Source organism: Vespula vulgaris, chromosome 4 (genome assembly GCF_905475345.1).
Source record: "Vespula vulgaris chromosome 4, iyVesVulg1.1, whole genome shotgun sequence".
NCBI lineage: Eukaryota > Metazoa > Arthropoda > Insecta > Hymenoptera > Vespidae > Vespula > Vespula vulgaris.
This window is the reverse complement of record NC_066589.1, coordinates 10,122,564-10,150,538: the sequence shown is the minus strand read 5'-3', so window position 1 is coordinate 10,150,538 and position 27,975 is coordinate 10,122,564. Positions and strand designations below refer to the sequence as shown.

The 27,975-nt window shown below is 49.1% G+C and overlaps 1 protein-coding gene across 2 annotated transcripts; it reads left to right on the top strand.

Moving 5' to 3' along the window:
• The first annotated feature begins 2,140 nt into the window (after positions 1–2,140).
• On the top strand, positions 2,141–27,975 carry LOC127063528 (T-box protein H15-like). Of its 2 annotated transcripts, none has more exons than XM_050993463.1 (6): positions 2,141–3,525; positions 12,607–12,859; positions 15,841–16,114; positions 17,483–17,647; positions 24,906–24,982; positions 25,077–27,975. In XM_050993463.1, exons 1-6 carry the CDS (start codon positions 2,877–2,879, stop codon positions 25,759–25,761), a joined length of 2,103 nt encoding a protein of 700 aa, XP_050849420.1. In that variant the 5' UTR covers positions 2,141–2,876; the 3' UTR covers positions 25,762–27,975. The 2 variants fall into 2 exon arrangements, with proteins under 2 accessions (XP_050849420.1, XP_050849419.1); XM_050993462.1 differs by having other exon boundaries at positions 25,065–27,975.

Below are 27,975 nucleotides of genomic sequence, written 5' to 3'. Positions count from 1 at the left end.
GAAAAGGAAGGCCGATAGGAGAAATTGTTTGCGGATTATGTTGTGCGCGTAAACGATCGCGTTTACCTCCTGGTAAGGGTAATAACATAACGCTCTCATCGAATTGATTTGCGCAAGCTCGTCTAATTTTCAATAATAGCTCGCGTCGCTTTGAAATACCTCCGAAGTATGTAATTACGATAATTCGCTGATGATATCATTCACGATCGCCGACAACACACATACAGCTAGCAGCGTATTTATCGCGCGAGGTAATTTCCAGCTATACGATCATTATAATATCCGGGGCAATCAGCTTCTTTCTCGGGCTCGGTTCGATCGTTCGCGCACGTAAGTACTTTGACGTCGACTTCCTATTCGATTTCTCCCTCTCTCCCGCCCCCCCTCTCTCCTCCTTCCCTCTCTGTCTCCTCTCTCTCTCTCTCTCTGATTGCCATACAATCCCTTTTTTCGCTCGAACCGTCGTTCTTCTTTTCTTTCGGTGAATCGTGGCGCATAGAAAAACAGAATTAACCTCTTAAATCGATAGCGCTCTCGACTACCTATTGCCCTTATTATCGAATGGCAAGAAACGCGTATCAATTAGGCACGACGATCGAAGTTAAAAGAGGAAATTTCGATTCCGTTGGCAAAAAGAGAACCCGCTGGAAAACGCGAAGCCAAATTTATTGCAAGAAAGAGGCGAAATTCCAATAATAGCGGCCCTTCTGGCCGATCGCTCGGTAAAACAATATCGAAAACCGAAGGGAAAAACGGCAACGGCGGAAACTCGAGCCATCGGATCGATCCGTCTCTTCCGATGACACGAACGACGATAGAATTCCATAAGACGTTTCGAAAGTCGAAATGCTTTCTAGATGGATAAACGGTATATGGAAAGTGTGAGCGTAGGTTCGCGCGTTAAATCGTTTGGCCGAAAAGTCGATTGGAAAAAATGAGTCGAATTAATACCGAGAAGGAACGAACGGGTCGAATAAGAGAATTAGAGAAAGAAAAAGAGAGAAAGGTTGAAAATTGGAAATGCGAGGAAGGACTCGATAGAACGAGGGGGAGGAAGTACCAAGAGGAAGAGAATAATAAGAGAGATCCGGATGTAATCGTCGAGGAGCAAGGGTATCCTCGCACGTAGACGCTGACGGCTTCAAGCAACGTCGCTTCTGCTTCTCTAGAAGCCGCGTCTCCCCACCCACCCATCTGGGCACCGGTGGGTGCTGCCGAGGGCAGCGAGTGCGAGCCAGCCATAGCCAGCCAGAAGCGAGCGAGCCACCCACCCATCGCTGTTAGCCGCTCGCTCGTGTTTAAAGCTCCGCCAGTAAAACAATAAATTGCGCTCCGCTCGAGCGCTCGTGAGGCTACGAGGCTTCCTCTCTCTCCCGCCCGCCTGCTCTCTTTCTCTCTCTCTCGCTAGAGAGAAAGAGGTAGAGGAGGAAAGCGGTCCCTGTCAGCAATTGCCCCCTCTCGTAAGAAAAAATGGCAACTGCCGTGGGTTGGATGGCGCGTACGAGACCATAATACCGTACCACCCTGCTGCCGACGAGAACGACGCCGACGACGGGAACGACGCCGACGCGACGCCGACGACGACGACGACGACGACGAAGCCGACGACGAAGCCGACGACGACGACGACGACGACGACGACGACGACGACGAGGAGGACGACGATGAGGCCACGGAAAAGAAGGAGGGATAGACGAGTGATCGACGAAGAAGCTGGTAAAAGGGCGAGAGAGAAGGATAGACGACGGTAGAATCGAAAAGAGGATTACTCCGCCGGGGAACCGCCTCTTTTCGTTGTATCTTGTACCGGACACACGACAGAGAAAAGCGCGTGATAACGCTTTTGCTTGGGAGCCCTGATGCGTTTTGGCGAGAGTAGGCGGCTCCGGCGTAACGCGGGCGTGGCCACGCGAAGTAACGCAGTCCCGCCTACTTCGAAGCAGCCTTGTCGACGCGAGGAATCGCGTTCGTTTTCTCTTCTCTTTTCTCTTGCTTCCTCCTAGCCGCCGCCACCGCCGCCGCTGCCACCGTCGTCGTCGTCGCTGCCGCTGCTGCCGCCGCTGCCGCCGCCGCCGCCGCCGCCGCCGCCGCCGCCGCCGCCGCCGCCGCTGACTCGCGAGGGTGGGGACCGAAAGCAAGAAGCGAGCGACGGTGGCGAGGGTCAGTCTGTCGGGTAACCGGTCGGTCTAGCGTTTCTCGCTTTCCGTTCCTTGTGCCACCGTAGACTTCTTCCTCTTCTTCTTCTTCTTCTTCTTCTTCTTCTTCTTCGTTTTCTTCGTCTTCTTCTTCTTCTTCTTCTACTTCTTCTTCTCCATTATATCCATAACATCGTCGCGGATTTTATTCGATTTCCGTCGTTATTTTCCCAACAAAGTGTCCGTGCTTCGAAGAAGCGACAAAAGGCAACGTGTTGACTGTTCTCTCGCGGGATATTCTACCACGAGAGGAGAGGGGGGAGAGAGAGAGATAGATAGATAGATAGAGAGAGAGAGAGAGAGAGAGAGAGAGAGAGAGAGGGGTGAAGTGGTCTCCGATCGGTGACGACGCTCTAAATGTTTTCGATCGTAGGATCGACGAGCGTTCATCGTCCGTAGAGTGCCAAAGATCGTCTTGTGCAAAATCGCGAGAGAAAATTATTTTACCCAGTTGAAACTTGAATGCGTTCGTCGATTTGCATCGTTCTCGGAGACGCGGCATGTTCAAAAGCATCGAAGAGATCGCAAAGAGATCGTTTGCATCGTCCGAGGAGGATGTCAACGACATCGGGCGGGGGTGGATTCGTTGAGGACTCGAAAAAGAATCAAAGAGAAAAGTGAGATCTTTCGATAGGCCAAGAAGGTGGCAAACGTAAGGACAAGTAGGTACCCGTCGAGGTGATGTTGCTGGAGTCGCGAAGCTTCGACGGTAGGAAGAGAAACGGACTGACACTGACTTCGTTCGTGGGTGGAGACGGTGGTCGGAGCGGAGGAGGAGGTGGAGCAGAAGGAGGAGGAGGAAGAGGAGGAGGAGGAGGAGGAGGAGGTGGAGGAGGAGGTGGCGGCGGCGGCAGCGAGGAGGACGACGAGGAATCGAGGCATCATCGCGTCTTTCTCGGTAGGAAAATGCAGGGCGAAAGCGCCGCCGCCTCCGCGGTACCTACCGGAATTTCTGGCATTTCTGGATGTACCAGAGACGACACCGACGACAGCTCGAGTACCTCGCCCAATGGCAGTCTCCTCAACAACATCAACAATAACTGCAATTCCAATCGACAATGCGCTACCGACTTCAGCATCGCGGCCATCATGGCCAGAGACTCGAGGCAACAGCAGCAGCAACAGCAGCAGCAGCAGCAGCAACAACAACAACAACAATCTCAATCTCAATCTCAATCTCAGTCTCAATCTCAATCGCATTCTCAGCAACAGAGTCAGCAGCAGCAGCAACAACAACAACAACAACATCATCATCACCATCACCATCATCATCATCATCATCGGCACTCTCAGCAGCAGGCCGTCGGCGGCGGCAAACTTCATCAACACGGTGAGTTTGAACGAGCTACCACCTATGCTTCTCGTTAAACGACGTTACGGTGCTCGTAAAATGTAACAAAGGCAACCAGTTGTGTCCGTCTGTATGTCGTTCTGGGTGCGTGTGGGTATGCGTGTGCGCGCGCGCGCGCGCGTGTATCTCGTATAGAGTAATACACTCTTAATAACTGGCAAATCTCTCAAGCCGTGACAATAGTTCGTCGAAACGCAGAGTTCTAGAATCAAAGTACGCTCTACCGACTCTTTCTCAAGAATCTATTAAATGCCTTTTATCGAATTTCGCGAGAGAAAATCTCTGCGCCAATCGTTCGTACCGATTAGGTATCGCGTCGTCTAGATCCTGTCCCCTACCTAACGATAACTTCACGGACGAAGCGATGTAGCTATTAATTACGGAACGGCGGATTAATCGATTTTCTTTAAAAGGAGCATTTGCGATTGATGTCGAACGAATGAAACCACTCGTTCGTCGGTCTCGAATGAAATTTTAATCAACGAGTATGCGCTTGATTCATACGTCGACTCGAGTATTAAAATTTATTCAAGTACCGTTCCTAAAAATATCTTTGGATTCGATCGACTTGGCAACACGTAGAAACGTCTTCCAAAAAGATCGCTCGAATCCTTCATCGTCGAGATAAACGACGCGTGACGAACGCTTTTGTCGATTTTTTGTCGTTAGCTCGGATAATGAAACGTCGCCTCGCTTTGATTTCGTTCGTCGAGTAAAAAAGACGCCGGAAGGAGGGGCGATCTTTTTGACAACATTCGAGGGTTCTTCGGACGCGGGAAAATAAGATCGTTCGAGGAAATGGTCATTTATGGCTGGAAAAAAGAAAGAAGACGAGGGAGATCGTTTGCCTCCCTACGAGATCGCCCGAATTTTCTCGCGGAGCGTAAATCGTCGCGAAACGGCCGCTGGGTGAATAAGTTAACGCGCTACGGGTGCTTCGATGAAATATCTCATTGGGAAGAAGAGGGAGAGAGAGAGAGAGAGAGGGAGAGAGAGAGGACGCGAACGAGAAAAGGCGAGAACGAGCGAAAGCCACGCTCGTATACGATCTGCCCAGGTGAGGTGTCTCATCGGAATTCTGGAAATGACCGTCGCGCCTCTCTCTCTTTCTCTCTTTCTCTATGGGTCCAGCCAGACGTCCTCCGGAGAAGAGCGAGAGTGAGAGCACTATAGAGGGGGAAAGAGAGAGAGAGAGAGAGAGGTCCCGATGGTGTTTGGTTTCATCATCGCGTATCTTGGACGCCCGCGGCGAATAATCGCCCACGAAGATCCTACCGCGACGAAATTTACGGTTGGACACGCTGCAATTCACCCACGGAAACGTTAGTGTCGTTCCCAAATAAATTTAGGTTAAACGGCGATGCGAGGACGAGTCGAGAAGCGAGAAATCGAGCGCGTGTGCTTCTCTCTCTCTCTCTCTCTCTCATAGTTTGATGTCGGTGTATAGATATGCATACATTCGTATGTTTAAGCGTACCTAATAGTAAATACATAAGCATAGACTACCGCGGCGATCGAAGGGGATAACTTTTTGCAGAGTCGAGTTTTCCTCTCTCTCTCTCTCTCTCTCTCTCTGTCTCGCTTTCGAATCGTATCAAGCGACAGCACAACACCTGCGCGATACTATAGAAATTCTTTGAGGATAGCCTTCGTAGAATGGAATAGAATAGAATGGTCGAGTTTATCGGGAAAGCCGTTCCATAATATTCTCTTTCGTGACGTAGAATTTTTCTACTTGCGACAAAGTAGAGGATACGGGCGATCGAATAAATTTGCGAAACTGTAGTAGACGAGGTTCGAGCCGGCCACAGGCTTTGTCGCTGTTTCTTCCTTTCGAACGTACCCTTGGAACGAACAAGGGGAAAAAAGGGAGAAAAGGAATAGAGTCGAAAAACGAGGAATTAAGGAGGATCGAATAAAATGACGAAACACCGTCGACGTTCGGTTTCTTCGTCATCGAGCGAGAGCCAGTCGTTTCGAATTTTATACTCGATATTATTCCAGCACGATCGCTCGTCGGAACCCACTGAAATAAATCGCAAAGCCCTGCTGTACGTAAGTAGGTACCTACGTCGCGCCTATCGTAAAATCGCGAGAGAAAGAAAGGGAAGAGGCAAGAGAGTTCTTCGAGGATCGATCTTTGTCCCAGCGAGTTTGTTTTCACGCCTCGAATGGGTCTCGCGATGCCAGGGTGCGTCCAGAGAGTTGGGAGAATTTATTTTTACTATCGAATATTTACGTAGGAACAAAACGTGTTCCACGAGAGTAAAACCGATCTTGGCTCGCGTCGTCTTTGTTTAAAGGAAGGGCCTTTTTTCTCTCGACTTTTCTTCAAAGTTCGACCCAAAGAAGAAAGAAGGTATTATGGCCGTAGGATCGGCGGGAAAGACAGAGAAAAGGAAAAATCCTCGCGCTCGTCTTTTCGGTCGTCGTTCGGAGAAACGATTTGCTCGTTAAGCAGGAAAGCGCTCCTATCGGCAGCGCGCGTTGCGAACTCGTTACGTTGGAACCGTTCGTTCGCATTCGACGTTGTAAAATAAGGCGGTAAAGCATCAATTATCCCAAGTAGCTATCCCGAGTACATAGGAAAGTAGGTACTTTGGCTATACGCGGCGGTGGTTCGGGAAGCGATAATTTTCAACGTAAATCATTTTTAGGTTCTTTCCTTGTGAGCGTTCGATCGCGACGACAAAGAATGGGGAATCGTCGAAACGCTTTCAGTCGGTTTATAAATTTCTCATAGGTATAATCGATGGAGCGTGTAACGACGCGAATGTCTCACCGTGCATACGTCGGAAAGAAGGAAGAGAGAAGAAAGACCACCGGTACAGCTCCATCGAGAGTTTCAAGCGTGAACGTTGGATTTGCATAGCGATTCGGTACGCTCGTAGTTAGGCGGCTCCATTAGATCGTTTTTGCATCCCAAGTATCGGTTGTGCGATCATTATCCGTCCCGGTTCATCGTCATCCTCGTGCTCCTCGCCCCTCGCCGGTCAGAAAAAGAGGAAGACCGAGGAAGAAAGAGACGGTAGATAGCCTCGAGAAAGCGTGGAAGGGCAGCGGTGTCGCGAAGATTATCGGTCCATTCGATCCTCCGTATCGGGAAGTCGCGCGACGGATATCGCGATCTCTTTATCGCGCTTGCCGTAAAATCGAGAGATGAAATCGCACGTACGTTATGTTGGTAAAAGGAAAGCGAGAGGAGAAGCACGTGTTTAGCGCCTAGCATGCCATCGCGTCGACACGAGACGCATTCTCCTTTTGTATTCTCTTTCGTCCTAGTTCGAAAGTTGGCTCGTCCAGTGTGCCGCAATCTCTGACGCTCGGGCGATCGTCTTGCTCGATTTTCATTTATGCCTAGGTGAAATACCATCGACGATTTTTAAGAATCGATCGAATGATCGACAAGGCGTGCCGGGTAATCGACTCGCATGCGTCATAGGGGCGGTACACGATCTATAATAGCTCTTTGAAACGGCTAAGAGCTATGCCTTCGCAATTTACTCCGCTAACAATGACCGAGTTTTACTTCTTTCCTCGGTAAATAAGAAAATTTTCAACGAACGATCTATCCGTCTTTTTATATCTTTCAAATAGCATTTAAATAGCGCGTTTCGTTCGAGAGCGAAATTGCGTCCCGCGGTCCCTCGATCTCGATGAGATCGATCAAGGAGAATCGATCGAAGTAACACGCGTTTTTCCGTCGCGACGATTTCGTCCGCGTACGCGCGCGGGATACAGGCGAGGGAACGAAAAGGAATCTTCGATTTACCGCGATATCTAAATTGTCGGAGGAGCCTGCGTTCCTTCGCATCGAGGATCTTGGCTCGCTTGGATTACTTTTAGTCCGCATTGACTGACGCGATCGCGATCGCGATCCCGATCGGTCAAGATCGATTATCGACGCATACGAAAGTGGCTATTAATGATAGCGGATCCGTTTATGCGTTAAAGAGAATAATCGACCGATCGATTTCTTGCGCCGTCTAAGATCAAGGCGAGAAAGAATTTCTATCGCGTAGCGACGAAAAAAGTAGTCCGATCTAGTGCTCGGAATCGTCGATTTATGTTTCGTATAGAAACGCGATGGTCGTTTTAATTACCTGCCGACAGATTGATCGATCGACGCGTGTCTTTCTCTATCGTCATCCGTTAACGCGTTTAATACTTTATTCGCTTTTTCATCTAGTCGATAAACAACCTCCTGTAATTTTTCCATCGATTATCTTCGTTAAAGATTCAATGCCTTTTTTTTCTTTCCTATTAAGGAGATACAAAGTTCGTAAGAAATCCATTCGCGTTCGATTCGATGCAAAAGTATTATTCGATGCGTTTGAATTTTTGCAAGGCGATACGTACCTACGTGCAAACATTGTGCTCGAAGGATCTGACCGACGCGACGTGAAATTATTTTACATGGTTGGTATCGCGTCGACAAGATCATTAATCTTGAATACTCGGTATAGATATCTAGATGCGATAGAGAGAGGAGCAACGGTCTTTTAGCGAAGCTCGTAGGCCGCTCGTTATCGTTAACGGCTCGTCATCGATACGTACAGGAAGAACGTCGTCCGCCGTTAAGCCTCGATAAAGAAAGAAAAAGAATAAGCAAAAGAGAAGATAAGTGGACGGAATCGTCGAGCGAGCGGTACGACGTCGTTCTCGTCTCGATCGCCTTTAATAATCCTCCTTAATCCGTTCGTGTTGATAGCGTTTTACGATCTTACTTGATCGCGGATTTCCGTGATTTAAGGAAAAAGAATCGAGTCGGGCAGGTAGGTAGGTAGGTAGGTTGGTGGGTAGGTAGGTGGGTAGGTAGGTAAGTAGGTAGATGGGTAGGTAGATAGATACATATCTATAATCGGAAAGAAAAATCGTGTCGAGTTTCGCAAAAGGTTTATCGCATCGTACACGTGAAGGGTAGATTGGCACAATCGAAATAGATCGATTCTCTCGGAGCTGTTCTTTCTCGGCTCGTGGCCGGCGCGCGATCTGTTCTGTTTTGAAAAGGAGACTCTTTGATCCGTCGTACTCGGAGTCGCGATCGTAATTCACTCGGAGAAAGAGCGCGCGCGCGAGAGAGAGAGAAAGAGAGTGGGCAACGAAACGCTTCTGGCGTTGCTCGTAAACTCCCTCGAGCGGGAGATGGATAGAGAGAAAGAGGAGCGTGGGGGAGAAAGAGGTGGAGAGAACAGAGCGATCCAGAGACGCGCTCGTCATCCGTTTCGTCAGTCGTTTAACACTGCCGTTGACTGTGTCGAATAAAAATACGCGGTTGACGGACCACACACGCAGTGCATTTCCTTACGTACCAATTAGGATGGCTCTAGAACGGCGAGGACCGCGGCGGTCGAGCTCGTGATTTAGTTGCGTTTTTGCGCTCCTATGTTTCTCTCGCTATCCTCCCTCACGTGGTCGCGATCATCTCGTCGTCGTCGTCGTCGTCGTCGTCGTCGTCGTCGTCGTCGTCCTCGTCCTCGTCTCCACCTCGAGACGGCCGTTTTATCGCTTCGACGATGCCAACGGCAACGTTACCAAGTATTTTTAGTGATCGTTTTTCAGTCGACGCGTTTCGTCTGCTACCGGCCAATCATCGAACGTCTTCGTGCGGTACCGCGTTTAGTTTTATTATTTTTTTACAGTTTTTCCTTCGTCGTCAGGAAATTTCTTCAAGCAGAGTTCGTTTAATCGTTTTATGTAACGCCAAGATGGCCGACAACATCACGATATAATTACCTACTTATTATCTGGCGTGCCACCGTCACCCTCTCTCGTCGACCTTCCTTCGGTGCGGGGCAAAAGTAAATGAAAAATCGACTCTCGTCGATATCTCGCGAGAGCAAGCTCTCCGCGTATTTTTCTCGATTTCGCGTTCGAATCCAGCTATCGGTACGAATGTCATTGTCAACGATAGCGTAGCTATTTTCGCAAGGAATTAACGAGATACAAATATTCTTGGGTATTTATCGAACCGCTATAGATATAAATATCTATCTATATGAGGTTATCTATATAAATATCCACCTGTGTGAGAGAATACTCTTGTATCCGATGCGAGAAAGACTTTAACGAGGTTCTGAAAGTCAACGTGTATTTTGCGAAGAAGGAAGCTAATGCGTCCTCGTAAAATAATCAAAATGCGATATTTCCGTCGCGTATCTCCGTCGAGGTCGGGAGAAGCGGGTGTGTGCGACTCGAGTGATATACGCGAGAATAAATTGGAGGACTGTCCGAGAAGGGAAGGGGAAAAAGAATGCGCGATGGGACGACGTTTAATCGTCTATAATAAGTCGAGGATTATTAATGACTTTGTTCTCATCGAATCGCCAAAATTGGATAGGCACGCGACACGGATACCTAGGTACCTAAATGGGTAGAAACGGTCGAATTGATTAGTCGCTTAAACGCTACTGGTTCCTTCATCGAAGGAAAGCGCAGTAAACTTTGTAACGGACGGTTACGAAGTAGCGACTTGTCGGCCACGTCGGGTGCCGGCTATCAATTTCGCACGTTGATGTCTCGCGCGAGAAATTAATTGACCATTCGTTGGCCGACCAGTGGTATCCGAGCGAAATAGCTTACGATTCGACGATTCGAAAGGAGGCTCTTCCTCGAAATCCAAAGATCCTCCGAATCCCACGTCGTATCACGCAGGAATGGCCGCGAATCGCTCAAAATGGCGTCTCATACGATAGAATCATCAGAGTACTCGGAGATGCGTAGCGCGCGATCCTCGGGAAACTCGACGACTCGAATCGCGGACTCGCTCGATTACGCAAGTCGTCTTAGGATTCTCGTGCACGAGAGGATCTCTTTTCCTCTTCCTCGTCGTCTTTCTCTTCCCGCGCGTCTTACGAACGTGTAACTCTTCGAGGAGACTATCGAAAAACGATCTTTGGTAATTTCGAGGAATTAATATTTATCGGAGAAAGCCGGAGGAAAGCGCGCGTTTCCGATTCCGTTCGTTAAGATAAGCTGAAGATCGTAAAAAATTTAGCGAAACGCCCGCTGGCTCGCGTTCGTGAAAATATGCTTTGCTCTTGACAAACGGAAGCGCGAAGAAACGATATTTGTCCCTGGTAATCGTGTAACCCAAGTTCGCTCTCTCTCTCTCTCTCTCTCTCTGTTTATCTCGCGTGTAAAAGGTAGGCTGAACGTGGCCTTTCCCAGTTTCCTATGAGAACTCGGCCGGACGGCGCAAAACTTCTTAGTTTATCTAAGACAGGTATTATAATTTCACTAGGTACCACCACGTTGGCGAGGTCGAAGATAATAACGCTAAACTAAAGCAAGACCGCTTCTAAGTGGATAATTAGACTTTTTCCGCGCGCGCAGCACTCCCACTTTCGGAGAAAAGAAAAAGATTCCTTTTACGTGTAGGTATCTATTTCTACTTAATTACGGGGATAATATATATATATATATATATATATATATATATATATGCGTATGTATGTATACATACGCGTGTGTCTAGCTCTCCGGACCGATAGAAATTCGAACAAGGTTCGACGACGTCTCCATCGTCGTAATTCGTAGATCGAATCTCAGGTAGCAGGGGAGCGCGCGAGAAATGGGGAAGATCCGGTCGTTGTTTGCGCAAGAATTCTCGGTGGCGGATAATTAAAGTACAAATTGCCGCTTAGGCCGATAACAGTGATTTCCATTGCCGGGGTCGTTTTTAATCGCGAAAAGAGTATTTCGATGTTGCGTTCAGCGTGTTTCGAGAGTGCGACTCTCGAACGCACTCGCGAGATTATCCGCACGCGATTTCTTATCCTTTCTCGCTACCTCGTCCTCCGGAACGACGTAACTCGATAATTAATCGGGCAAGGGTGTCGAAGGGGGCGGCTTATCGACGATTAACTCGTAAAGGAAAAAACTCTTTTCGCGACGATTCGTCGTATCGATCGACGTAGCGTGACTCACGGTAGATCCTCCGCGAATCGAACGATTTGTCAAAGAAGTCGACGATTACGAAATTACATCGTGCGGCTGGGATCTCTCGCAGCGCCTAAGCCGAATCGAGCCGGAGGAGGGAAACGTCGCGTCGCCCCGAGCGATCGCAATTCGTATCGAATGACTCTATCGAGAGCGACGGCCGTCTCGAAAGACGATAAACTCGGTAGTTAATCGCGATCGTTCGAAACGCGCTAAGCCAGTGTAAGCGATACTTGATTTATTACGTGTCACGGTGCGCCGACCGAACGTTACCGTAATATTCGCTTTTCTTCCCTGCACCACCGACGGCTGCTTTGATTTTTTACAGGAGCCACTCGAGACCGAACGCCATAGTCTACGCGGGTAAAATGACGCGTAATAACTTTTTAAATACACGGAGAGTATTTCGATCGGCGCACGTAAACGAATCGCCGATGAACGAAATCAACGGGACGATTTTATATCGCGAGCGAGAAAGAGCACGGAATGGAAGTAGGTAGGTAGGTAGGTAGGTAGGTAGGTATGAAAGCGAGCCATCCGAAAGTAAGATTCGAGTGTAACTTTATAATCAATCGTTCGTGGGATAATCAGCCCGGTAAAAGGAAAGAGGGAAGAAGAAAAAAGGGAAAATATCCGATCGATTCTATCTCGGTAATGGCAGATTGAAATATTCATTGAGAGAAGGCAAAGTAGTTCATTCACTCGTTCGAGTTTTAAAGATTTTACGGTTATTTTTGGCTTTCGTCTAGAGCGCGCGCGACGAACGGGGTAAAAACGAGCGCGAACGATGCCATCGTGACAAATGCTTGCTCCAAGGAAAATCCTTTCTGTATCTCTCGAGACGACACTCGGTGCCTTCGATCAATCTTTAAGCGTCGACTAGCGCCGGAAGTTTTCGTCTTTCTTTGCCGATTCCTCTCGTATCTTTGACAAGACTATTTAGAGGCCGAGCCGCTCGCGCGTCCGGAATACTCACCTACCCACCACCACTCGCCTATCCACTTGCCTGCCTAGCTATCTATCGAGATCCTTTAAAAACGGAGCCGCGCACGGTAGATCGTCTTATTTGATAATGGGTATGCGATAAGAAAAAGTACCTAGGACAAATTTTGATTGCAGAAAGGGAACCGAGCGGTTCTGGTGTCGTCCGTGGACCACCGTCGGTCCAGGAATCGATCAACGCCGAGGACGAGCAGGAAACGGATGACGCCGGAAGTACGAGCGGCAAGGGAGCCTCGCCCGTTAATCCGTTGCTTCAGGAACGATGGAATTGCGAGGAGCTCAAGCACGTCGTTTGTCATCTGGAAACCAAAGATCTTTGGGATAAGTTCAACGAGCTAGGCACCGAGATGATCATCACCAAGACCGGAAGGCAAGGGAATATTTTTCACCATGACGTATCTTATAAATGCTAATTTCCTAAGAAGATCGAATCGCGTAGGTGCGCACGGTCGCGCACGATCGAACGCAAGAAACCTACGACTTGTCCTCTCGACGTCCGCGAGAAGTTAAATTTCCATCATCGTCCCGGCGAGTTTGAGCGTCGTTTCCAACGACGAAAGCCCGGACGACACTTGGCAAGGCAAGACATCATCGTAAATTATTTGTCACGAGTCGAGCAACCGCTTACGCTTTTACGATATACCTAAAGGCTCTTGCTCGCGCGCCCGCTCGTCTCTATCGCGTTAGGTCAGGACCAGTCGGAGTAAAGCCGCGCGACGGCTAGCCAGGAGACGCGTCGTCCCGTGGGACGATGGTTTCGCTAATGGATCAACGTTTCCATTTGTCGATGACGATGTCGGACCATTAACTCTTTCTCGTTACGCGTGCCCCCTCTTGCCTTCCGAATCTCTGACCCTTCTTTCGTATCGTCTCGGACACGTTAGAGGGTTGCTCGCACGCTTTCGAACGAAAATTCAATCAGGATGTGGTACGGGTCACGATACGACACCCACGAGAACGAACGAGAACCATCTGGCTGCCAACTAAATATTTAGCCAACCCCTGAGAAAAGCTTTACCTTTCTCCTGCGTATCAGAAATTGTCCGAGAATCCTTATCGAATATTGCACCAAGCTGTAAGAGCGAAAAACCGAAGGGGGGAGGGAAGAGGGAGAGAGAGAGAATCTTTTCGTAAAATGCAAAAGTCGTAAGGACGTACGGAAAGAAGACGAGGAGGAAAGGAGAAGAAAAGCTGCTTGGAGAAGTTGGACGAAGGCAGAGGATCGGCGCGCGCCTAATTGCCCGCTACGACGGCAATACGGTCCCTAAAGCCCTTCCTTCTTCGTTGTCCCCCACCTCCTTCCTTTCTCTCGTAAGGGATTCCTCCAGCCGGTTGGGCGCTTACTCGTGCGTCAGTAATTAGATCTGCGTCGCGGCGCTGGTCGTCGCTCCCTTCAACCGTCAACTTACCTCTCCCCACTCTCTTTCGTTCCTCTCGAAGAACGGTAGCAGCAGCAGCAGCAGCAGCAGTAGCAGCAACAGCAGCAGCACCGGCACTACCACCATCACAACCAACACCATTACCACCACCACTACCACCACCACCACCACCACCATCACCACCACCACCACCACCACCACCACCACCACCACTACCAGCACTACCATCACTACCACCAGAAGCATCGCCATCGCCGACGCGACCACCCCTTTTCAGCTACTCGAAAGTACCTCCGGGCTCGTCCCTCTCGTTTCTCCCTTTTCCTTTCGTAGAATTTTAAGGGCAGAGCTTCCTCACCCTTCGCTGCTTCTTACACTCCACCTCCCTTTGGCGAACGACGCGTCTGCGCCGTCGCCATCAGCGACCTTTTTACCACCCCCTACACTCTCTCTACGAGTTTGATAAAGTCCTTCCTTCGCACGCTGCGATCGTTGACGTCCAAATTTCTTTCATCGACTTTGAGATTTAGTTGGATAAAACATAAAATCGTTTTAATAGACGCTGCGAAACGATCCTCGTATTATGAACTCGTCGATGTCGATAAAGGACGTTAAGAAATACCTACTCGAATTCTCGCTTTCATCCATCATCCGCTCCAAGTTGACTTTTGAAACGCGACTTCCCAGAGAGTGGCCATTGAAACTGGTCTGCCGTACACTTTGCGTTGGAAAGAAGAGGGTGAGTTCTCGATCGAGAGCTCGATAGACTCCCGTTAGTCCGTCACTTTGGATCATCGACTTCCTAGGGATAATCCTCCTGGCATCTCTCGTGTACGCCTTTGGGTCACGAGAGAAATTGCCGAGAGTGGTAGAAAGGAAGGGAGAGGGAGACAGAGAGGGAGAGGGAGAGGGGGAGAGAGAGAGAGAGAGAGAATCTACCTTCGTGGTCCAAAGTTCAATTCATTAACAAAGGACGGCTTGATAAATAAAAGCATTACTCACGCTCGTGGCGCTGCGCCGGGATGAATGCATACCCGAGTCGACAAGGACCGAGGAGAGGACGTAGATAAGATCGGCGGGTGTCCCCGCGTTTTAGTGGTCGAACCAGCGGGGTTCCCGACACGGTATTAATGTTTGGCCTCCGAGGCAAAACATTCGCGCCATGGGACCCGTAGCCTCGATGAGGCCCAACGAGGAGGTACCCCTCGCCGGTCCACGGGAGTGACCGTGAGCAGTGTTAAGGGCGTGTTTCATGTGTGAACGTGGGACACTGTGCGCTCGCGCACCTTGTCGAGAGGGAGAGAGAGAGAGAGAGAGAGGACAGAGTAGAAAGCGCGCTATGAAACACGAAAAATAGATCGTTACATCGTCGATCCGTCGTCTCGGAACGAGTTCCTCCTCGGTGGCTACGATCGCGACCATTTTATTTCACTTTGCTTCTGCTCTTTTATCCTTCCTCCTTCTCCTTCACGTCTTTCCTTTTATTTTTCGTTTGCCTCTTCTCGACGATATTCTCTTTCGCGGTCCACAACTTCGAAGGCCGCGCCTTGCTCGCGACGAGATTATCTAGGATAGTTTTTCGGATCTCTGAATGCTCTCTCTCTTTCTCTTATTCTCTCTCTCTCTCTCTCGCGCCCGCGCGCTTTTCGCGCTCCCTTTCTTTCCTTCTACTCTCAACGGAGCGCGGGTATACGTTATCGCGCGGATGTTTATCGCAGTTTAAAATTGGCTCCAACGCTGACCTCGATCAGGTGGATTATGAATAAATGATCGAGCGCCGCGGGGTAGCTCGGGATGGAGGGGCTAGAAAAAACAAAGAGACCGGTAGCGAGCGCTTCTCGAGCGGCTCTAGAGCGAAAATACTAGTATAAAAATGTTCTTCCTCCTCCTTCTATTCCTCCTCCCGTGAAGCGCCTCTTTTTACTCTAATTGATTCAAACGGCTACATGAGATATTGTAAATGAAATCGCAGGCGGATGTTCCCGACCTGTCGCGTCTCCTTCAACGGACTAAAGGCGGACAGCCGATACGCGGTCCTAATGGATATCGTGCCGGTGGATAACAAGAGGTACCGGTACGCTTATCACAGAAGCTCGTGGTTGGTAGCAGGGAAGGCCGATCCACCGGCGCCCGCTCGGCTTTACGTCCACCCCGATTCACCGTTCACCGGCGAGCAACTTCGCAAGCAGGTCGTCTCCTTCGAGAAAGTCAAGCTCACGAACAACGACATGGACAGGCAAGGCCACGTAAGTCTCTTTTTTAATCGCTAACGAGGCGCAAAAGCCGAACGATTTCGTCGTAAACGTTCGTCCTTATTCCATCGGTTTCGTCCATCGGCGAATCGTACCGACGAACCGGATTAATCGATTTGCGTGACCGTTCGATCTCGAAGGAAGAAGCGCGCGATCCGATCCGAACGACGGAAAAAGACCATAGGCACGCGTGTCGATTCGTTGTTAAAATATCCTGCCGCGTGCGCGCTTACTCCGTCAAAGTTAAAATGCCACTCGAATATGTCGGGATCTGCCTACCTGTTGCATACTTTATGGACCGTACGTTTTCGTTAAGTTTCTTCGCGTTCGCGTTAACGCGACTTTCTTCCGTCCCGACGACGTTACGTGGCGTACCTAACCCTTTTTCTCGGATAATTTGGAATCGAGCGACTAAACGTTCCGAGCTCGCGCGACTCGTCGGAGGATAATTTGACAGTCCGTTGTCTCGTTTGTCATGATTCGCGAGAATCTCCTTTTTCGAGCACCCTCGTCGTTCCTCTCCCCTCTCTTCTCCATCGAGTTTCCTCTTCTTTTTCTTCTCGTCTCATTGTCAGCCAGGTTTTTACTCTCGCTCTCTCTCTCTCTCTCTCTCAGTTTCTGTCTCTGTCTCTTTCTCCTCCTGGGTCCCTTAATTCATCGGATGACTGACGTAAATAGGAACTCCGATCGGACCGAGCGTTTCTTCACGGTTCTCTCATTTTGTATTCAGGGTGTTACACGTCGGCGGACGAGGGCAAAGTGATTCTTTTGAATGGTACAAGAATGCCTAAGCGAAGTGCTCCTAATTCATACGCTTTTTCTTCCATCGAGAATCTCATTTATTATGAACGCTATCACTTTGCCGTCGCCCTCGTCGCCCTCGACGACGATTCGAAATAGACGCGTCCCAACCTATCGATCCTATCGAAATTGTCATATTTCGGAAGAGAGAAAGAGAAGAAAGGCCGAGCGATCGATAGCGTTTCGGTAGACTCGCGCAAAGATAAGAGAGTAAAGTGGATGAAAAGACGCGTCGGTGAAATACGACTCTTTCGAAGAAACTTTTTCCAAAGGAAAAGGCACGGAGTACGATAGTAGGAACCGACGACTATTTAAACGGATCCGTTTGTTTCCGCGAAATATCGTTTACAGTGGCTAATTCAGCGCGGCCTGCGCGAGCAGTTAAGAGGCTGCTGGCTGGTTCTCTCGACGTTTCGCGAGATCGATACGATATCCCGAGAGCTAAGAGGTAACGACCTCTCGCGCGTTGCCTCTCTCCTCTTTGCGAGCCACCTTGTGCTTATTTGCGAAACGTCGCGTACATAGGCGTAAATCTTTATCTAAATTGCGGACGATTTGCAGCTGGTGCTGAACTCGATGCACAAGTACCAGCCGAGGATCCACCTGGTGAAGAGGCCGGATTCGGGCACGGCGAAACCCATCGTTGATCTCGAGAAGGAGTCGTACAAGACCTTCATATTCCCGGAGGCCATATTCACCGCTGTCACCGCCTATCAGAATCAGCTCGTAAGTTTCGCTTTGTTTCACGTTCCTCGCTGTGCCGCTTCTTTCCTTTTCTCCTTTTTTCTTTCTTTCCTTCCTTCCTTCCTTCCTTTTTCTTTTCCTTTTCTTTTTTCGTTTCTCGGAACGGACCCGTCGCTCTTCTTTCTCCTCTCCATCGGGACTCCGTCGTCCTTTTCGTTTAGAAACGATTTTACCGGTCTCTACGGCTAGTCGATTCTTGGAGAGAAATTAAGAGAGACCGATAAACTTGACCTCCTTTCGTCGCCTCGCCATTCGCTTCTGCGAGGACTCTTTTCTCTTCGCGCGTCGAGAACGAACGATAAATAAGATGGGAGCGAAGAGAATGAAAATAGATTTGCAAGGATTTAACGTCGGCAAATCGGCGAAAGAGCGAGGCAAGAATCGGTTCCGTAGGCGAGCCCGTAACGATCTTTCCACGTCTCTCCTGCTCGTTTCTATGTGCCCGGAGTTACTTACGTAGCAATTCAGGATTCAGAGAGCGCGAGTATACGGCGGCAGGCAGTTATCGTATTTCACGATTGTCGTTTAGAACCCGACGTGCGTCACGTGTGTGGTCCGAAGTGCTCTCGCTCTCGGGGACGTTCGCATTCCGCGAGCGTCGCGGCGCTGCTCCGTGTGAGGCCCAATTTGGTATCCGACGCCTCCTCCCTCTTCTCCGCCTCTTCCCGAAACCGAAGTCTGGAATCTGGAGCTCGACGCAGCAACCCATCCTTTCTCCTTTCGCTGTTTCCACTTGTCCCGTTCATCTTTTCTTACGGATTTTCCAAAGATCGAGGCTATGTTTCTATCATCGCGTCGATTCCTCTCGGAGACGCATACTATTCGCTGCTTCTCCTTTCTCATTTACCCCTCTCTAGAGAGAAAGAGAGAGAGAGAGAGAGCCTACTTTGACGTATGCGCGAGAATATATTTAGATATACAAGATCGAGATTAATACGAATAAGCCGTGCGTGAAAAGTAAGAATCCGATCTCGAGATGGAACGCACGGCAGCACGCGCTTATGTACTTTTAAAGACAGTTTAATAGCTCGACGATTTAAAACTCCATTAAAGTGGACTGAAAATCGTCCGGGTCATGTGTAATAATCTAAATGCGCGAGTTCGATGATAGATAGATCCATCCTTCGCTTTAATGTAAGAGAAATTAACGCGTTCCCTCCCTACTTATCGCGCGATCGTCTCAACGGACAGTCGACCGTACGTCGTTAGGTTCTGCCTTTTCTCTTTTTCTCTTTTTCACTCGAACGTGCCCGGAGAAAGGAAGAGAGAGAAAGGAAATCAGAATTCGGTTAGGCCCGTCTCGTATTCGGCGATCGAGGCAGGATGAAAACTAACGGGTGGTCCAGGAGGCCTCTTACTCGCTCGACGACGACGACGACGACGGCGACGTAGACGGCGGCGTAGACGACGACGACTATGACGACGACGACTATGACGACGACGACGACGACGACGACGACGACGTGGTTGTTGATGATGATGATGAGGTGCGAAGAGATGCCCTGGCAATTACCTCGGGCCGACTTCTCTCTCTCTCTCTCTCTCTCTCTCTCTCTCTCTCTGCCGACCATTCATCCTCTCTCCTTCTTTGTGAGCATCCACTTTCTGCGTTCTCTCGTCATTATCGTTCTTGCGGCTTCTCTTCTCTGTTTCTTCTTCTTCCTTTCTTTTAACATCGATCGAGGCGCGCTGTTTCCAGACTTTTCAACAAACGCCCGCTCTCGCTCGCATGAAAATAGAAAGGTTAAGGACGAGAGTAAAACGGAAAGAGGGAGACGAGAGCAACGGTGGTGGTCACAAAAGAGAAAAAGGAGACGAGAGATGGAATGCACGTTGGCAGCGTTGAAATTCCTTCCTGACCGGTGGACACCAAGAGAGAAACGTTCTTCTTTTCGAAGAGATAATTTGACGGTGTTTGACTCGTATCATTCGTCTTGGGACAATTTGCAGTCTCTTTAAAAAATGATCGAAAAATCATGACGAATCTTTGTTCCCCGTTACTTTTGGAATCCCATCTGGATCGAAGGCAACTTCTATGTGACTTATGATTTCATCTCCGTATCCGTAAAGCCGAGAGGATTTTGGTATCTCGATTAGGTCTCCGTCTTTCCATCCGCTTCTCGAAGGCTGTCCAAAAATCCATTCGTCGCGGTTCGTATCCTTCTCCTCGCTCTTCCAGTACTCTTTTTCCTAGTCGTCGTGGGGTAAGCTCGTTTAGTCGCAACGGCTACTCTTTTTTCCTCTTTCCGTCTCTCGTCTCTTCGTACGAGTCACACATCGTCGCACGCACGTTTTTTACATTTTCTTTCCCTCCTCTATACCCTACTTTTCTCTCTCACTCTCTTTTGGCCGCGTAACGACCTCCGCGACCGTGCCGATCCGTCTTTCTCGCTCGCACCACGTCATAATTCATAAGCTAACTGCTTTGCTTCTCTCTTTATCCTCCGTCTCCTTCACGCTTCTTGATCTTCTCCAAGCTTTCTTCCACCTCCTTATCGCCCTTGCCACCGCCGTTGCGACGTCGACTCGACGTTTTCTCTCTCTCTCTCTCTCCCCCTCTTCCTCTCCCTCCTTACCTACCTCGTCATCGTCTTCGTTCGCTATCGTCCTGCATCTTCTGTCCTTCGTCAACGATCGTGACTTTATACCATCTTGCTTATAGAATTTCTTTCAAAAACATTAGTTCGCGAGTAGAAACATTGTTACCGTTTGATGTTTACGTTCGCGTTCGACCAAGAGGAAACGTTGGAAGAACGCCAAAGAGAAAAGGAACAGAAACAAAGAGAGAGAGAGAGAGAGAGAGAGAGGGCAGAGGGATGCGTAAATTCGAGCTGATGATTCCTCTCGAGCGAGCCAGAAGCCGAGGAGACGGCGAGACGACAGTCGATAAACGCCGAAGGCACGCCTTTTTTCGAGACCACTTGGAACTTCAAAGAAGAACGGGCTCCGTAACTTTCGCCTAATCGTTCGGTCCGTCTACTTCGTGCGAGAACGCTTCTCCTTTTCTCGGGCACATGCGCATTATCCTACCAAGATCTCGACCCGGAAGATCGTTGAAAAGATCTTACGTGTTCGATGGCACGCGTTCAAAGTTGAAAAATGAATAAAAAAAAAAAAAATATCATTGGTACTTTTCTTTTGCGACGCGGATATTCGCTCGAAGCGAGTATCGTAATCGTTCTATCATCGAATCGCCGCTCGAACGCGTATCGAGTCGAGAAGAGTGGAAAAGCGAACGTGTAATTAGTATGTACCTACGTCCGTACGTCTTGACCCTTCTCAGAGAAAGATCGGTTTCGATTAATCGGCCGATGGGAAGGATGGGGGAATCGAAGCCCACGATCGAGAGATCCGGACAAACGGGAAGTTATACGCGCAAAATAATTCATTTCCTTAACGGTCCAAGAATCGTCCTCGTAAGTCCGAAACTAATCGCCATATGCGTCCGACGATAATTTAGACAGTTGCCACCGAGAGACGAAGAGCGGCGCGATTACGAGAGGAAATAAGAGAGAAGCCCGAGGAGGAAAGAAAGAAAGAGAAGAGAAGAGAGAAAGATCATAGGGCGGTTAACGGGGAGGTTTTAAGCGACGAGCGGTAGAAACGCATCCGTGCGAGCCTGTTGTGTATATCGGATTTGCGACGGGAGGAGAGAGAGAGAGGGCGAGAGGGAGAGAGAGAGAGAGTTAAAAGGATCTAGAGAAGAAGCGATCGGAATTGAAGGAGGAGTCGATGGTGATTTTAGTGGCTGCGGGCGTCGGCTTTCGCGAGAGAGGAACGAAAGAAAACATAAATAATCGCGTTCAAATGGGAGAAAGGACGGAAGAAGAGGAAGATGAAGAAGAAGATGAAGATGAAGATGAAGAAGGAGGTGGAGGTAGCTCTCTCAAAGCCACACACGGAGCTCGCGAGCCGACGGCCATGCTTTCGAATGCTCTTTCAAAGATTCCCTTCTCTCTCTCTCTCTGTCTCTTTCTCTCTCTTTTCGATCTTCTCGTTTCAGTGGACGATACTTTGGAAGAAGGATAACGAGAAACAAGAATGAACTCGGCGGCGACTACCTTGAACATTTTCTTGAAAAAATTCAAGCATTCGTTTTTGTTTATCTTTCGCGCAAACGACGATGGATTGATGTACTTTGATCGAGCGAAAACGGGCGCGAAATTCAAATTAGTCGGTAGCGAGGGTTGTTGGCTAGCAAATAAAGAAAAGGAATTTAACGAAAGACAGAGAGAGAGAGAGAGAGAGAAGTAGCGTGGCGGAGGCGCATAAGCGGCACTAAAGAGTGTGGCGGTACTCGCAAGCGAAGCGCGACCCCTTCCTCAATGAGCGTGTCTCTATTAAATCTATTATTAGAGGCAGGGCCGGGTGTGAAAGCGTCCCTGTCAATTACCTACGGCTTCATTTTGCGATGCTTCGCGCACCGCGGTTGGCCCGGTCCGGCACGATCTGGTCGTGAGTCTTGGAGCGAGAAAGAGCGGATGGCAAATACGTTTGTACTTACTCGAAGCGGGAAATTCGAATCTTTGTTCGAACCTCGGACGAAGATTCGACGAGGAATATTTGTATTAGTTACGAGGGAAGGAAGCTTCGTTGGATAAACACTGTCACGTAATAACGGCGATCGGGCAATAACGTTTTGAGAAAGAACAAAGGTCGTGTACTCTCGATCCTCGCGTGAGACGTGCTCTTCCTTGATCGATAAACGATCCTCTTTCCCTTTCGGACAGAAAGGGAAGAGCGCGAGTGGTAGTTTGGTGGCATACTTCCTGGTTGTTCCCTTCTTGCACGCAAAGTGCGCTTCACGATCGCGAAATTTTCTTTACCGTCGTCGTCGACGTCCTCGTCGCCGAGAGCGAATTCGAAGGCAGTACCGCCCATCGTGTTCGCAAATTCTCTCTCAATTTTCATTGACGCTGCTCCGCAGCTGGACTTAATTGGCTACCTGTCCTTCGAGTACCGTCGTTGCCATCGGGATTACACGTTACGTAAGAAAGAGCACACCACCTTTCGTAGGGTTGCACGGATTCGAACATTTCCGAACGAGCGTTAGGACCATCGACGAGTTTGATTTTGTTCGACCGAGGAAAAGAGTAAAAGTGGGGAAGAGAGAGAGAGAGAGAGAGAGAGAGAGATCAATGACCCTTCGAGCGTAGGATCGCGTCGGCAAGACGGAACGAGGAGAGAAGGAAATATCAAAGCCGCGACCTGCTCGAAAATCGTTTCTTTTGCGATCGTAAAGTCTAAAGGCGGTTAAAGAATCGACGAGAGAAGGAGATAGATAGAGAGACGGTGGCGGGCTTGTAAGAAATGAATGAGCGTGAAGAGGCACATGAGAGGGATGGAGAGAAGAAGAAGGAGGCAAGAGAAAAAGAGAGAAAGGAAGGAAGAAGGAAAGAAAGAAAGAAAGAAAGAAGTAGAAGAGACATGGTATAATACTAGGTGGAGGTGGAAGCGACGACGTCGACGGTGGTGCCGGGCCAGATGTTTGGCTAATGATGTCAGCGGGATCGTAACTAAAACCGAGCCACTTCGAGCTTAGTTCGGCTTAGTCTTAGCTTTGAAGGAAAGAGTCTTATTACCGGTTGCACGTGCTCCTCGTGAGCGCGAAACCGTAGGGTAATTGGACCACCCACTTCACTCTCCTTGTCTCTTTCTTCCTCACCTCCTCCTTTTCTTTTCCCTTCGTCTCTCCTACTTGGCGATAGTCGCCACGAATTGGTCTCTCTCTCTCTCTCTCTCTCTCTCTCTCTCTCCCCCAACTTCGTCGATTCGACCAACCGTCAGTCTCTTTTTACCAAACAAATAAACTCGCTCGTCCGCGACCTTTGGAAACAAGAGGTCTCTTTCTGTCGGAAGGCCGACGGAGGACGGAAGGAACGCGTCGGATAAGAGGAAAACATAAAAGGGGACGGCCGAGGACTCGTAGACTCCGGAAGAACAAGCTGTCCCGTGTTTCGACGGGCCGACAAAAGTCAAACGGATCAGACTGTTTACGTCTTTCGTTTGTCCATCTTTCGCGATTCAGTCACTTTCTCCGCGATTATCGTCTAGAACCTTGCAAAAGTAATTGCAAAGGAACGTTACCGCAAAGTAAAAAGGCAAAAGAAGTTTCTCTCGTAAAAGTTACCTTCCGAAGATGTTGACACCTTCGAATAATGCGACAAACCCGGCTTCCATTCGTGCTTAAATACACGGAAAATGTACGGCGAGCTTGCTCTTCGTCCCCGGAGAATAGAAGCCGGAGATAAAGTCTCTTTGAAAGTTTTGCGGAAAGGCGAGGCGAGAAGGAAGCCTCCGGTTAAAGAAAAGACACGGAGTGACCGGGGCCACCTGTGTATCCGTACCAACGCCGTGGGTGGCCCTTTGGGTAACGCGAAACTCCTAACTTGCCAGGGCGAGACGACTTAGGGTGGATTTCCGTTAGGGGTGTTCGTCTCTTTTCATCCCACTCCGCCTCGACGAGCCAAAGTGGCTTTTACAAACGTGACAATCTGTGTTCCAACACCTAGAAAAAACTTTCTCATATTACGATGACGAGCACCCAAATTGGAGTGCGGTTCCTACGGATAGAGGAGCTCTTTGTTCGAACGTAGAGTCGAGTAGTCGAGTAGTCGAGTAGTCGAGTAGTCGAGGACTACGAGGGATCGTTTAACGATGTGAATCGAATAGCACGCGTTTCTGCTAGAATTCGAGAGCGATAATTTTTCTAAATTTCGATTCGCTCTCTCTCTCTCTCCATAGTCTCGAGAGCTATACTCGACCCCGGAATAAAGAGTCCATTTATGTGAACTCGTACGAATCGAAGAAGGCGTCGTTTGATCGTACGAGTCGAACGGTTTCACCGTTCCCTCTCCTCGTTCGGTCCGTTCTCGTAATTTATAATCTCGGATTTCGAAAAGGCTATCCTACGAGTTGGAAGCGTACTTCCCTCGGTCATTACGTAGCGTTACGTCGAGCAAACGATCGGATCGATTTGACGAGGACGAGAAGGAAATGCTAGCGGAGGAAATAGTTCGAAGGAATCGCGAGCGAACCCGCTATTCTCCCTTTCCGCTGTATCGAGGACATCGTTTTGCCGCCTTCTTCTAATTTTACGAACCGTTGACTCCCGATCGGCGAAACGAAGCGTTACGAAACAGCCGGCCGTTTTCCTCCACGCGTCGTTGCCATCTGCCAACGCGAACTTCGACTTTGACCGAAAATCGCGACTTCTTTCCTTCTTCTCTTATTTTTGCAGATCACCAAATTGAAGATCGACAGTAATCCCTTCGCCAAAGGCTTCCGGGACTCTTCTCGTTTGACCGACTTTGAGAGGTGAGCTTGCAAATCCGTCATCTTTCCCCTTGTTAAGAAAGATGTTAAGCCACGTTAGAAGATGAAATGCATAATCGAGCAGCTTCCCTTTCAGGGAAACGATGGAGTCGATGCTGGCGGAGCAGCAATCGTTGAGGTTTCCGCATCGATTGCCCTTCGAGATGGAGCAATTACAGGCCGGTGCCGTTAGCAATCTCAGTCTCGAGGAGAAGGCGCTGTGGGCCGCGCGCTCGCAAATGTTGCTCAGAGCCGCCGCCGCGGTGGCGGTCAGTCCTTACGCTCAACTGGTGAGTCCGTCTCTGGTGTATCCCGGTGCGACCGGTGCGTCGGCCGCTACCACCGCCGGTACGAGTCACCATCACCAACAGCAGCAGCAGCAGCAACAGCAGCAGCAGCAGCAACAACAGCATCACCAGCAGCAACAGCAGCAACAGCAGCAGCAGCAACAGCAGCAGCAACAACAGCAACAGCTCGGCCATCTATGGTGGGCGTCTTCGATAGGGCCGACGCTCTTCGCGGCCGCTCATCACCACCAGCAGCAGCAGCTGGCGGCCTCGAGCTCGCAGCAGGGTTCGGTCGGTGGTCCAGCCGCACCTAGACCTCTCTATCCGTCGGCGTTGGCGCTGGCGCATCATCGATTCTCACCTTATCACGCGGCGAGCACACCGAAATCGGCGACGCCGGCAGCGCCCTCGCCCTCGCCCTCGCCCTCCCGAAGGGCCACACCCTCGCCGACGGACAGTCTCAGCAGAGAGGCACAGGATCTTTCGCCCTCGTAGTCGGAACCTCCTCCGAAACACGGACGACTCTCTCGCATCTTCCGCCGCGTAAGCTCTGCAAGCTCCTCGCATCCGAACGTTTCTCCGTGGGTCGTGCGCTGTGCCGTTCTACGACTCGTTTCCTTCTTTTTTGTTCTCTTTGTCTCTTTTCCAAACAAGACGCTGACGCAGGTGCAAAGAGAGGAAGAAAGTTTAAAAGTGCGTGTTAAAATACTTGGACGAGTAATCGTTCGTGTGCCGCGAGAGACGCTGAAAGGCCGTCAAGTTTGGAAGACGATGGACGCCCGATCCGAGGCAACGACGCGTATGGTAGTATGGTAATTGTGGTGGCAAAGGTCCCATTGGGACCACGCGAGACGTGCGACTCCGAGTCCGCCGGACGAGAGGAGGAGAGAGGAGAGAGAGAGAGAGAGAGAGAGAGAGAGAGAGAATGAAGTCTTCTCGCGCGACCCATGACCTATTCTAAGAATGCTGGCAACCGTGGAGGATTTCTTTCTTGATTCTCGTCGAATGACTAGTCGTTTTCCGTTTCTCTCACGCGTCGACTTTTTACTTTACGTTCTGTCTACGTATCAACCTTTTTCATATCATCGATCTCCTCGGTCACTGCTGAAACGCCTTTATCTTTTCTAACGACGAAACGCTGAAAGGAACGTGGTCTTCTCTTTTGAAAGAACTTTACTATCTTTATCGTTTCGTTTGACGGATATAAATAGCAACTTGTTCGAAACGCACTCGACACAGGAATGCGTTCGTCCATCCATGAATTTTATTAATAATTTTATCTTTCCTCGAGTCTCTTGATAAAAAGAGGTTCGTATGTGAGACAAAATGGGTGAAGGGACGAGAGGACGACGATATCGTATTAATCACGCACGGAACAATTTATTACATTGTAAATATGTATTCCTTATAATTTTAAAATAACGATATAAGCCAAAATAATGCGTAGGTATATTCATAAAGGATACGTTGTACGACGGCATCCGCATATATGCGACACACATGTATATACAATGTCACACACACACGCGGAGAGAGCCACACAGGGCCACACACGACCACACGAAGCCACACACACGCACACGCGCGTATATATATATATATATATATATAGTATATATAAAAATGTACATATGAATAGCTATAGGAAAGTATAGCTGTATCATAGGTATGTTATAATACTCTTAGGTCGCAAATTGTACGTGTACAAAATTATACACCTACTACAACGTACGCTATGATCTACATCGCTATTATCGCGTAACGTAGGTACGATTATTTGCGACCTGTCGGTATTATTGCCCTCCATTCCTGTAAAATAAGCTGTATATTTCATCTCACGATTTATCGTTATTGTTATTTATGTTTCGGTTCCGTATACTGCGCGTGGAAAAAATTTAAAATATTTCGGATCTCGTGATACGCTTATAATTGGTTACAAAAAGGAAAGAAAGAAAATAAAGAAAAGCGCTTCTATTTAAGAGTACAAAAGATTGTCGTTCATTCGTAGACGATTCGTGTACCGAGCAAGTGGTTCGAGAGGCGTACGCAAGAACGTCGTTTTAAGAATTTTCCACCGTCGTTCGAACGACTATTATCGCCTTTGACGATTATTACTAGCGTAGAGCGTTGATATCGTTAATGCTTGTGTTGTGAAAATGCATATCCATTGCTGTGCAAGCTACATCCTTGTAAATAAATTCCAATAAATTCTTGTACCGGGCGCAAGTGGCAATTGATTCGCAGTTGAAAACGAATTCGAAGGTTAATCTAAAGGGAGTTCGTTTCTTTCGAGCAGTACCTCTTGGTTGAATCGGAGCCATTTAACGGTAAGTCGAATCGTAAGTCGAATCGTAACGGGTGCAAAGCGCGAGCCAACGTCCGCTGGTAGGTAAACCTTTCGGGTAAGAAGCCATTATCTTGCGTACACAGTGATTTGCCTTACTCTGGCGTGAGTGCATTCGAGCAAACGTTGGCGGATCAGTTCGGTTAACCCATGGCGCGGCAGAGATAGCGCGCGCGTTTAAAGGAATCATCACGCGATCCTCGAATCGACCGCGTAATTGGTAGGTAAAAAGCGGGGGTGAGTAACCGCTCTCTTGCTCTCGAATCTAATTACGTCGGACAGCGGTAAGGGGCTCCCGGAGAATAATCCAAAGCGACTATTTTTCCTTGCGAACGAGAACCGAAGAGAGTGGATCTCTCGTTCGT

What these genes read in the sequence shown, in the direction of transcription:
- LOC127063528 (XM_050993462.1), top strand. Translation starts at nt 2,877, where the DNA reads ATGTTGCTGGAGTCGCGAAGCTTCGACGGTAGGAAGAGAAACGGACTG. An exon ending in CGGCAAACTTCATCAACACG is followed by an intron (nt 3,526 to 12,606) that starts GTGAGTTTGAAC and finishes TTTTGATTGCAG; the next exon opens with AAAGGGAACCGAGCGGTTCT. An exon ending in ATCATCACCAAGACCGGAAG is followed by an intron (nt 12,860 to 15,840) that starts GCAAGGGAATAT and finishes ATGAAATCGCAG; the next exon opens with GCGGATGTTCCCGACCTGTC.